Source organism: Delphinapterus leucas, chromosome 15 (assembly GCF_059928025.1).
Source record: "Delphinapterus leucas isolate spDelLeu-1000000601 "Yukka" chromosome 15, BTC_Dleu_Yukka2, whole genome shotgun sequence".
NCBI classification, from domain to species: domain Eukaryota; kingdom Metazoa; phylum Chordata; class Mammalia; order Artiodactyla; family Monodontidae; genus Delphinapterus; species Delphinapterus leucas.
Window position 1 is genome coordinate 88,162,981 of NC_143143.1, and position 12,509 is coordinate 88,175,489.

The 12,509-nt window shown below is 56.1% G+C and overlaps 1 protein-coding gene across 1 annotated transcript in view; it reads right to left on the minus strand.

The window, feature by feature from the left end:
* ZBTB46 (zinc finger and BTB domain containing 46) overlaps positions 1-12,509 on the minus strand; it is a 57,339-nt gene that overhangs the window by 14,577 nt on the left and 30,253 nt on the right. The window contains exon 3 of the mRNA XM_022597521.3: positions 8,121-8,405. Within this exon, the coding sequence (XP_022453229.2) occupies positions 8,121-8,405 (285 nt within the window). The remainder of the gene's footprint in view (positions 1-8,120; positions 8,406-12,509) is intronic.

The following is a 12,509-nucleotide window of genomic DNA, read 5'->3' on the forward strand; positions in this document are numbered from 1 at the left end:
TGCATGTATATGTGTGCGTGGTGTTGGGAGGCCAGCTTTTCAGGTAGTTTTTGCCTGGAGGGTAAGCCCAATACAAGCTAGTCATGGTTGAAACTGGAAATTCAAATTTTATTTCAGAATTCTTTCTTTAAAATAAATTAGTGCCTTTTCTTAGCTCCTGAGTTATGTGCAACCACCAAACTGACAATGATCCAGACTGGATTCTTAAATATTTTAAATGCAGTCTAAACAGTAAGTTAGTATCCCCAATCAAGTAGGAGTCCCCATTTCTACACACATACACACACACATGCACACACACCCTACAACACATGGTTGGTACCCGAGTTTGTGAGGTCACCCAGTCACATTTTGTGAAAGTGGTAATAGGCCAGGAAGCCCACAGTAAACTTGTAGACATGGAGCAAGTTTTGTGGCAGTAAAGAGACCTAAATTACCAACCTTTTATTATTGCAATCCTTTGTATTCAAGAAAGATTAACATTACATATTAATAAATTTTTTAAAACTCTTTGAAATCAATTCCTGAGCCAAGATATTTCAATGAGAAATTCAATAAAATGTAAGCAATGGAATACCTAAATGAACTTGCTTAAAATTTCTTATGTTGGATGACAGTACTGTTTTAAGGGAAATAATATTAGAACTAAGAACAAGCTCAGGGGCCGTCTATCTTAAAATGTTTCCTATGTTCCCATCACTTTACCATCTATACATCTTTTTTAAAAGAAGAGGTATTATCTCTCTTTCTCTATCTGAAAAAGAAATTCAACTCATGTAAACTAAAAAATGCACCAAAACAGTTCATTCATTTCTCCCACCCCCCCCACCCCCGGAAATCACCAAACTGTTTGTTCTCTGTATCTATGGGTTTGTTTGTCCTTTTTGTTTGTCTGGTTTTGTTTTTAGATTCCATATGTAAGCGAAATCATACAGTATTTGTCTTTCTCTGTCTGACTTATTTCACTTAGTATGATAAGCTCTAGATCCATCCATGTTGCTGCAAGTGTCATTATTTCATTCTTTTTTATGGCTGAGTAATATCCCACGTGTGTGTGTGTGTGTGTGTATGTGTGTGTATACACACTGAATTTTCTTTATCCATTCGTCCACTGATGGACACTCAGGTTGTTTCCATACCTTGGATATTGTAAATACTGCCTCAATGAACAAACCTATTTCTTTTAGGTACAACGGAAACTTTCTGAAATTTCTTCATTATTTAAAAAAATTAACAAAGCCTTTTTGCACAACAGTGCGGGGCCTCTCCACAGGGCAGGCTTCCTTGCAGGCGCAGGTCACGCTCCATCCACGCAGGGAAAAGTCCCACAAGCGAGCAAGTAACAGGGAAGCAGCCACAGGGTCGCATCCCCGGGGGCGCAGGTAACCCAGGGCCCAACGTGGGTGGTGCACACGTGCATTCTACGACAGCGTAACCCCATCTGGACACACAATCTCTGCGACCTAACAGCCAAAAATCCCACCGTGACCAGCAAAAAAGGAAAGGAAAACTTCCTTTTCTCAGAAATGTTGTTTATGTGCAAACAGGCACTTAATAAACCCTCTCAGAAGGAGTGACACCAACGACAGGCCTTTGAACTCCCAGGGACACTGCTCCGGTGAGGTCACCTTGGCAACAAACATCCTGGGCCTCTCTCAAAGCCCAACTTTTCTCCATCTTCAGAACTCATCTAATGATTATAAAGACTGGAGTGACTGGGGCAGGTGGGCAGCCTGAGCTGCACGTGGACCACGTCCTGACCATGGCCACGGCCACAGGGGGTGGGAATGGGCCTGGCAACTCCAGGAATTCGGAACCTGGAATGGGCCGCCTGCTTCCTTCCTAAGCCCACCTGCTGCTTGGCCAAGGGTCCTAGAGTCCCTGCATCCTCAGCCACCCGCAGACATGGACCCAACGTGTCCAGGGCAGCTGGACACCAGCAAGGACAACGTGCTTTTTCTGAGAAGAAGCCAGTTTGGTAACTCTGTCTCCCTCACATGTGGCAGGCAGGGTACTCCGAGGTCGTGGAGACTGGGCTTCATCCTCACATCTTTCTGGAAAGTAACGGGCTCAGAGACATTTTGTTCCAAGATCTGACACAATCCCCACTGCCTGGAGGCTGGAGGTACACCTGTCCTACCTGCCCACTACTGGGCACTGAAAGGCCTTCACCAGGCCTGGTGAAGGATTTGGGAAGTGACCGTTTTAAAGGCTCACACCGACGCCTGGTGCCAGCTCTGCCATCACCTGCTGGCCACCTGGACCCGACGCCAGGCTGCCCGTGGCAGAGAGGCCCATGCAAATGTCCGCCCCCAAGTGCCAAGCGCCTGTTCCAGCCTGGCCGCCTCAAAACCATTGTCCGCAGTGGAGGCGTCCGTCTCCTTGGGGTTCCTTAGCTGACTTCAGGGTGGAGCCCTGGGCAAGTCCATCGAGGCCGTGAAAGGGCTCCTGGCCACACAATGAGCCAGAAGGAGACCCTGGTCATCCTGGCCGGGCCGGCAGACCCCGTGGAAACCCCAGGCACCTGCTGGAGCCACCTCCGGAGGGGCCCGTCCCTCGGCCCAGGCCTCCCGGTCCGAGGGACGTCGACCTAGAAGGAGAGACAGATGAGTTACAGGCCGTCGGGACGCGATGGAATCGGGAAGATTGGAGTGCAGACGCGCGTCACCCCCTACTCACCGTGTCCCCGTCCAGTCACCACACGGAAACCGCCACGCGTCTGGAAAGGAAGCTGCAGTTAATTCTTGATGAACGGACGCGCGAAAAATCCACGTCAACTGAACGCCTGCCCCTCCCACCAAAACCATCCTGTTTTCAAACGCATGGGGAATAGCATTTGGTTTATTTCAAATTACAAAATATGTGCTCAAGCTCTCCCTCCTTAAATATTTTTTCCTTCAGGGAAACAATGGAACCTAACAGACCTGTCTTTAAATAACCAGCTGTGACCTGAGGCACAGGAAGTGGATCTCAGACGCCTCGGGACAAACACGCAGCCATCGGCACCGGGGCAAAACCTGGTGGAGACGGGCCGGCACTGCTCAGTTTGAGGAACTGGGTTTTTAACCTGCTGCTGTATGAGTCTGTATATTAGGGGGGGAAATGCCTCCAAAAACTATTTTAATTTAAATATCAAAACGGATTTAACTTCATACAACATGTTGCAACTATTACTGCAAAGCTGACACCTGTGTCACTTTGAGTGACATGGGGCCGAGGGGATTGTGGAGCAGAGGGTGGACGGGAAAGCAGTCACAGCTTCACAGGCTCGCCCAGGACATGCTGAGCACGTGGGTTCTGGGGCGCCATGCCCGCAAGGACATGCGTGGTGGACGGGCGTCTGGCCGGGGCTGCCCCGACGTGGCTGGCTGCCCTCCCGTCTTACCTGGGCTGGGGAGGTGGCCGGCTCCCTGGGCTCCGTCTGGCCGGTCCCCAGAGCGGGCATCCCGGGCTCTGAGTGCAGGAGGGTGGAGGGGCTGGAGGGAGGTGACTCGGGTTGGCGCCAGGCCCTGGGGACACAGGAAACGAGTCTCACCCACGTGAACGGACACCAGCTGGCGGGCTGTAGAGAGTTCAGGAAGCACCATCCTTGGCTATCCTGCGGTGAGCCGTGCGCTGCCATGTGGCGAGGCCCGGATCTCGCTGGGCGAGGGCGTTTGGGGGCTTCTATCAGCTCGCCACTCCCAAGCGCCAGGGTGTCCACACGTGACTTGTCTGGGGCGGGATCTCTCTCCCAGAAGCAACGTGATTACAATGGGGTGTCTGCACAGAAAGTCAGAACCCGTGGCGTGGACATGGCACACGCTCACCTGTGCTTGAGGAAGGATCTTCTGGAAAGTCCTTCATGGTGTGTCGGCCTGACTATTTACCTAAAAGGGTGGTAATACTTCCATCAAATGCCCTTTCATAAGAGACTGCTTAAGATTCCAGTATCAAGCCAGACTCAAGTAAAGTCCTTGATCATTTTAAACACCAGAAGGAAATACTCTTTCAGCCACAGTCAGAACGAACTCAGCTGCCACTGTCCCCCGATAGATGTCGGGGGCGTCCCCGGAGAAAAGCTGGGCGGGGGAAGCCCGTGGCTTGTGGCCCCCCGGTCCAGGGCAGACCCCGCCCGCCACCACCCCAGGTCTGAGCTCTCCTCCGTAGCAGCACATCCTTCCAGCCAGACAGGGCAGCCCTGCCCATCGCCGTCAGGAGGAATCCTCGACTGCTGCTGCCGGAGCCGTGGCGGCGACGTGCGCAGGACAGTCGGGGTTTCTGGGAGTTTGGGGACGGCGCCGCCCCTCAGGCACTCAGCCCCCAATACCCAGGGCGGCTGCTTCATCTCCACTTCATTCCCGTGAAATCAAAGTTACTCATGTTCTCTCAGCATTTTTCAAGGTCCCTCCCGGATCAACACACACCCACAAACACAGCTCAGGGAAATAGCTACATTTGTGTGCCGTGAACATGCTGGTCACGGTTTCTATTCAGTGAACAGTGACTTTTAACCGGTGGGATGCCAGCCGCCTGTTGCAAACGTAATAAGAGCAAAAGAATCAACTTAAACCGAATCAAAACAAAAAGTACAAAAGTCCTCTTATGGAAAAATCAGTTAAACAGTGATGATCCAGCAATGAAACCATCTGTGGAACTTAATTGCCAAGCCAAACGCTATCAGACTTGGGAAAGCAAGGAAACTCGGTTTTTCTCGGAGGCTCCAGAACCTTCCAGAAAGGACCATCGGTTACGGCTCTGCACAGCCTGCGAATTTGCTGCATTTAATTTGAACATCTGCGACCACCACCCCTTTCTTCTGCAACACTGCATGCCCGGCAGGCCACACTGACGCACTGCAGGGCTCGCCACCTCAAGACCAGGACGACCCAGCAGGGCCAAGAGCCCCACTCAGCACACCCCACACCACACAGCTGCCACCGTCAGACATCACGACGGGGACGTGCCCTCCCCCTGTTCCTCCAACCACGAGTCATGGCTACTGGGACGTCAGTCCTACGGGCCCCCCAATATCACAAAACGAAAGGCTCAGCCCTGGAAAAACCTTGTTAACAACCTGAGAAGCCTGGGGGCCGGAGCCAGGAAATAGCCCCCCCAACGCCCTCGAACAGGACCAGGGGCGAGGGACCCCCAACACAGCAGCGCAGGGCTCCCATCTCCCTTCCGGGCCTCCCCAGAGGAAGTGCGCCAGGCCCTACACCCACCGAGCTTGGGGGTGTCTCCATACTGGAGCCCGGGGGGCGGTGCCACTGCTTTGCCATCAGTAGTGCCCAGTGTGAATCCAGTTTTCTCCTTCGAATGTTGTTTTTAGGTCCCCTGTGCTCCCCGGACTGGGGGTCGCCTGGGCTCAGGGATCAAGTCGCCACTGGGCGGCACCCAGGAGGGGTGGGCGGCACCCAGGAGGGGCCTCCCCATCCGCACGTTCCCGTCGGGCGACCCCTGACAACGTCTGCAACTGAACGGAAACCGTGGCCCGTCTGGAAGCACAGCGGTGGCAGCGGGTGAATGCAGGGGCTCTGGGGGGCCTGATGCTTTGTCGCATCCGTGCACAGAAGCCGGCGCCTGTGAACTGAACGGCACGGAGCAGATGCGCCCACGGGCGCTCCGCAGGGGCCACCCAGCCCCGGCTCAACACAGGAAGGCAGCCCACCGCCCCTGCCCACCTGCCCGCCGGGGACGGAACACCTGCCACAGGGAGGTGACCGCACAGTCTTGGAAAATAAGTTCTTCTCTGCATATTTCTGCTCCTCATTTCAGTGCATGCCCAGAACAGGCAGATTTTCCTTAGGATGTCAGAAAAGAATGTTCTAAAGTAACCCATTCCTCCAGCAAGCCCTTCAGCCTCTCTGCCTGAGGGAACATGGGAGCCCACGCCTGGCCCCCTGGACACGGCCCAAGTCACCAGCTCCCAGCCGCCAACTTCTCAACCCTCTCGTAAGGGCAGAGCTAACGAAAAAAGTGGGAAATTTAGAGTATTTACAGCAAAGAGGTTAAAACATAATAGAAATAACAAAATATCAAAACCCACTAGTCGACTTCACCCCGGGTTAGTCACAGACATACTAAAAATAGAGCGGATGGGGTTTTACTCCCCCGCGCCCAGCTCCCTGCGAACTGCGAAGGGGGGCATGTGCGCGCACGGGGCCTGGGGACGTGCCCGGGGCGCTGCGGCTGCCCGACTGCGTGTCCACTGGGAACAGACCACCCGACAGGGTCACCGCTTGCCCTCTGACTCCGCCCAGCTACCCCACCTGCTGCCAGGCCGGGTCTGGGCCTCTGCAGGGACAGGGCCGGAGGACGGGGGGCCCTGGAAGTGGAGAGCATCTCTCCCTGTGCCTCACTCGTCCCGGAGCCCCACACTCAGACCCCTGGCTCACGGCTAACGGCCTGACCAAATGCGGGTGCAACCGGTGCTTTCGGGCCACCCGGACCCCTGGCCCCATCCCTAGCACAGCTCTGCACAGAGCACCAAAGGCCTGGGGAACAGGCCCACCCCGGAGGAGAAGGCTGCCAGACGCAGGGACAGGAGGAGAAACACCGAGAAACCGTCCCCCTCGTGACAACGCGGTTCAGCCACGGAGGAGCTGCTGCGCCTCGCGGGGCCTCTGACACGTGGGGTTCACTCCCACCAACTGGGAGCATCCAGAAAGAGCCAGAACAAGTGTCCAGCGCTGCAGTTACACACCCAGCCTGCTCCTTCCACGACGTCTGTGAAGCTGCCCAGCCGGCCCCTCAGCAGGACGTTCACCTGCGGACTCCCCGATTCTAAACCCCAGATACTGCAGATACCCCAGCACCACCTCCTCAAGCTATCAGATCATCACAAACCCAACAGTTTCTGCTGGCAAGTTCAGGGTTTGAGCTGAGCGGGATGGACTAATGTGGAGCGTTTATCAAACACACTTTGCTTACGTGTCCCGCGTTTCACGTTCACAACAACTGTGTGACTATTGCCATTCCCATTTCTCAGATGCAAAAAATGAGGCCTAAACGGATTTTCTAAAGTGTGTCCAACAGCCTCGGGGGATGCACCCCTGGATCTGACTTCACAGCCAAGTCCTACAACCGCCCTGGCGTCCCACCTGCCTCGGACTTGGCACAATAAATAAAGAGAACGTGATGCTATTCTCCACGGTCAGACTTTATTAGCCACAAGCAATTTTCATCACGAATCCTTAGGATATTTTAGTGCTCGTGAAAATATTGTTTTTAAGATTAGAGTAAAAATTAAAGACACGCTCCCCAGACCCCCAACACTGGCTGCAGTTTTCCCCCTGCTTCCTTCAGCAGTGCTCAGGGACCCACACACAGCCCCGCCAGCCATACACGCTTGGACCGCAGGGCCCTGGGACAGGGCCCTTCCCACGCCCTCTGCACTCAGAGCCGCCTGTTTTGGGGTGTGTCACTCTGCCCCGAAGAGGAAAACAGGGCCACACCCGACTCTCCCTCACAGACACCAACCCAACAGAGCGTTTCTCTCGGGACGCCGGAGACAGGGTCACACTGCCCCAGACACCCAGGACCCGGGCACCCAGGATGGATGATGTCAGAGCACCCGAGCCGAGGGGGCGTGGCACCCTCCCAGGCCGGCGTCCGGGGAATCCCCGGCCAGCACCGCTGTACCTCATCCGCTCCTTAGGTTACTCTGTTATTTGCTTGTGAGCAACTGGAATCTAGCTGAAGACACTCAAGGTGTAAACACAACACCCAAATCCTTTTTAAATCTCACGTGCCAGCAGCACTGTCTGCTAGAAAGCGAGGATCTGCAGCCTGGCCACACTCCCCAGGCAGGATGAGTCGGCACAGGCAGGGGGCGAGGCCAGCAGAGGGAGCCCGAGCCCGTCACGTCCCAAGGCCTCCCCAGCGCAGGGGTCCCTGTCCCAGGCCCGCACAGCCCAGCACTTGTCAGCCGGCTCAGGGTTTAGGGTTAGATGCCTCGATTTCAAGTATGAACGTTCGCACAGGCACTCGGCCGCTTCCCTCCCGGTGCCCCGACAGCGCTGCCTCCTCTCCGAAGGCCCCTCGACTGCCACGACCCACACACACACACCCTCAGCACGTCCCGTCGCGGGCTGAGGCGCGTCACTCCCGCCCACACTGCGCGCCCGCGCGGCACTTACGGGACAGGGAGTGGGTGCCCTTGGGCAGGTACTCCAGTAGCAGGGAGCTGTCGTCCGCCAGCACGTCGGCCTTGAGGGCCAGCAAGCTGTTCTTACTCATAAGCGCCGCCCGCAGGTTGGCCACCGCGGTGGCCTGGTGCAGCGTGTCGTCCTTCTCCGGGGTGAGGGGGGCTCCCAGGTAGCTGCCTTCTCCTCCCAGGAGCCCCTCGTCCACATGCGCGTAGAGCTCAGGCCTCTCCCCGCGGCTGTCCGAGCTGCTGGCTTCAGCGACGGTCAAGTCCGCGTCTGGGGAGGGAAACACACGTTAGAGACCTTGCCCGCGACTCAGGACCCTCCGAACAGCAAGCAGGCAAGTTTAGGAGAAGCCGGAGCCACGAGTGTCCTGAACCCCAGCGGCCTGGCCTCAAGCCCGATCCCGGCCTGACACGAAGTCCCAGGACAGTGGTGACATCACAGCCAAGACCTCGCGTGGGGCTCAACCCAGAACCCGGGGGTGGGGTGGGCGGAATGGGCGCCCACCCAGGACAGCGGGTCTGCTCCGGGGCTGAACATCTGGGTATTTTCATCCCTCAGAGAAGGGGCAACACTCAAAATGGATCAAAAAGCCCAAACTACACAACTCTTAGAAAAGCTCCGCGGCCTCAGGCTGGGCCACGGGTTCTCAGCTGTGACACCAAAAGCACAAGCACTGAAACAGACTAAACTGGACTTCGTCAAACACTAAACCCCTGAAGGCCTCAAAGGACACCATCAACACAGTGAGAGGATGCGTGGGAGAGAACATCTGCAAACCGTACGCCTGACACGAGAGCCCGTCTAGACACTACAGAGGACTTTACTGCTCCATAAAAAGACAAACACCCCAGCTTAAAAGTAGGCAAAGGACATGAACTGATATTTTCCCGAAGAGGACACACAAACGACCAGCGAGCAGTGCTCGGCGCCGTTCGTCACCAGGGAAACGCAGCTCAGCGCCAGGACACCGTTCCCACGCCCTCTGCGACGGCTGCCACCCACAAGTGCCAACGGGACGTGGGACCCTGCAGCCCCCCAGGCTGCTGGTAAAGACGCAAAATGATGCGGCCGCGGTGCAAGAGCTTAGCGGGTCCTCAGAAGGTGGACACCAAGTTGCCACGTGGCCCGGCATTTCCACTGGTGGGAGGACGTCCAAGAGGGGTAAGACCCGCGTCCACGCTCAGAGCAACAGCACCTTTGACGGTCAGAAGTGGAGCAGGGCGTCCCTGGTGGCGCAGTGGTTGAGAGTCTGCCTGTCGATGCAGGGGACACGGGTTCGTGCCCCGGTCGGGGAAGATCCCACATGCCGCGGAGCCGCTGGGCCCGTGAGCCATGGCCACTGAGCCTGCGCGTCCGGAGCCTGTGCTCCACAACGGGAGAGGCCACAACAGTGAGAGGCCCGCGTACCACAAAAAATAAAACAATAAAAAATAAAATAAATAAATAAATGGAAACTGGGTTTGGTTAAAAAAAAAATTAAAACAAAAAGAAGTGGAGCAGCCCAAACGCCCACCTGCCGATGAAGGATAAACACAAAGGAATATGATTCAGCCGTAAAAAGGAATGACACACCGGTGCAGCCTACGATGCGGATGGACCTCGGACACGTTACGCCCGGTGAAAGGGACAAATACTGTCCGAGTGCACTCACGTGAAATACCTAGAAAAGGCAAATCCACGGGGACAGAAGGAGACTGGGAGCTGCCAAGGGCCGGGGGAGATGGAGGGGGCGGGTCTTGGGGTGACTGTTAAGGGTGCAGGTTTCCTTCTGGGGCGATGAACATGTTCTAAAGTCGACTGTGGTGACGGCTACCCAGCCCTGTGAATAGACTAGAACCCAGCGAATCACACACTTTAAATGGGTGAGTTGTCAGCAGTGTGAATTACATCTCAAGAAAGCTGCTACTAACAAGAGGATTTGTGACAACCTCTAGCTCAGGGCCGCATACGCAGGACCAGGAGCCTCCCGTACCATCTGGGCCACGGAGGTGCCCCCAGAACGGGCCGGCGCCAGACGGACCCCAGGGAGAGCTGCTGCCTGGCCAGGGCCCCCCTGGAAACAAGTGGTGACTCGAGAAATCGAAACAGAAATGGGAAAGCAAGACCATTCCCGAGAGGAGGGGAAGGCAGGCGGGGGAAAAGGGATGGGCCCCCCTTCTCCTCCCACCCCCAGGCTGTCTTGGGAGGGGGGCAGCAGGGGCACTGGTGGTGGGGGGAAGCTGGGCAGCCTCAAATGTGGGACGGGCCCGTGAGCCGGTCCCGGAAACGACAGGTCCCTCCTCAGAACCCAGGGAAGCAGGGCCCAAGGCTGCGGAAATCAGAGAGACCCCGAACCAGCCTGAGCATCAGGACCGGACACAGCCTCGTGCACCCGGGAAGTGGGGCCAGCAGGTGCCAGGCGGCACCACAGGGGGCCCCATGTGATGGTTCTATGGCTCCTCCCACAAACACATGCTTGGAGGTGAGCGGAGGGCGGTGGGTGGACCGCCCGCTCACAAAGCGCAGGACCCGGTCCACGGAGCCAGGTGTGCAAGGCAAGGACGGCGGGGGCCTGGGGGCGCACGAGCTCCCCGCAGAGACCTGCACGCCAGGGTGGTGCTGAGCGCCGAGGCAAAGACACAGGAGGCTCCAGAAAGCTGAACCGAACATGAAGAGGGCGAGAGCCCGGTGGTCCTCCCCAGGAGACGCGGGAGGACAGAGGGTCCCCTCTGTCCTGAAGGGGCTCAGCCAGCCTGCCCCATGACGGCCCCCAGAGGGCAGAGCGACTTCCGTGACGAGGCCACTCCTTAGCCGCCTTGATGGGTGCACGAGAAAACTCAGACCCAGCCTGCTTCATGGTGCGCCTTCGTGTTGGAGGAAATTACTCGAAGCTGCAGAACCAGAGGGCACGGAGGCAAGAGCCACCATCAGCCAACCCACCAGACTCACCCAAAATGCCTCAGACAGCTTTCACACAACAGTTCGATAATTGCAAGAGACTGGATTTCTGACTGTGGTCCTTGGACAGGAGTCAGGATCAGAACCAAAGAGCCAGGGTAGGTGGAGCCAGGAGCCAGGGCCCCAGGCACCCTGGGGACACATGGCCACTGACCGATGTTTGCAGACACTCCCGAACTGGAAGGGCACATTTGTCCACGCAAGGTGCATAGGAACTGGGTTTTGGGGTGTGGGGTGGGCCCACCTCAGCAGAGCCCCTCAGGTGTCGAGCGCACTGGGGGCACTAGGGCCCCGGGGAACAGGCTGAGAGATCACAGGGGCCCCGACCAGGGGCATCACATCCCACAGGGCAGCACACCCTGGGTGCCACCACCTGGATGGGTCTAACCTCTCCCCAAGGATACGAGACACTAAGGACACCGTCGAGGTGTAGCGTCAGGCTACTGCTGACCGAAGCTCCGGAAGGATACTTTCTTTTTTTCAAACTATAAGCTTTTCATATTTTCCTGCCAATTCTTAAATGCTATATCAGCACTGACTTTGCATTTCTAGCCCCTAAGTGTAGGGATTAAATCAAACTGAGATGAAGGCTTTGCCTCTGTCTGCACGGGCTCCGGTAAGACTTAAGCGGTTCTCAGTTCCGGGGCTGGAAAGGCCAGGATCTGGGTCCAGCAGGGCCCTGTTCCTGGCAGAGGCTGCTTCCTGGCTTGCAGACGGCCACCTCCCCGCTGTCCTCACCTCGGTGGGTGGGCAGACGGAGGGCAGGCTCTGATGCGACGCAGATGCCGAGGGCCTCCGTTTATCCTGATGACTTTCTCACCGGCCCCATCTCCAAATACAGCCACACCAGGGTTAGGGATTCAACATATGAATTTAGGGGACACAAACATTCAGCCCATAACAGACTGAAAACTAAAAAACACCAGATTTCAAAACCAAAATTTTAATGAAATTATATTAACAGTTTAAGTTCAAAAGCGTGTAAAAGAAATCAAGATTAGCTGAAAGATTCCAACCACATGTGAAAAGCTAAAAGTTGGGTTTCGAAGAAGGATGTCTGGGGTCTGTTACTGAGAACTGCCATGAAACGGTGAACCGGCTGCTAACTGCCGTGAAACGAGGGGTGGGGGGGACCGGCAAGCACGAGCCACAGACACACTTCATGGGTCGACGCTCTGAAGATGCTCGTGGGTGAGCGGTGAGGGTCCACGAGATGTAGGGTGACAGTGAAGGGAATGAAAGCCGTCGACTGAAAAATTCCCACATGAATATTTATGACTCAGGAAAGGTACCACCGTCCAGGGAATCAAGACCAGACACGCCTGCGGTCACTCAGTGTCCTAACCTAGAGCCCTCGCGGGTCCAGTGGAGAGCCAGCTGCACAGCCCCGAGCAGCTCGTGATAGGACACGCGGACATGCTCTCAGCGCCTGAGTGC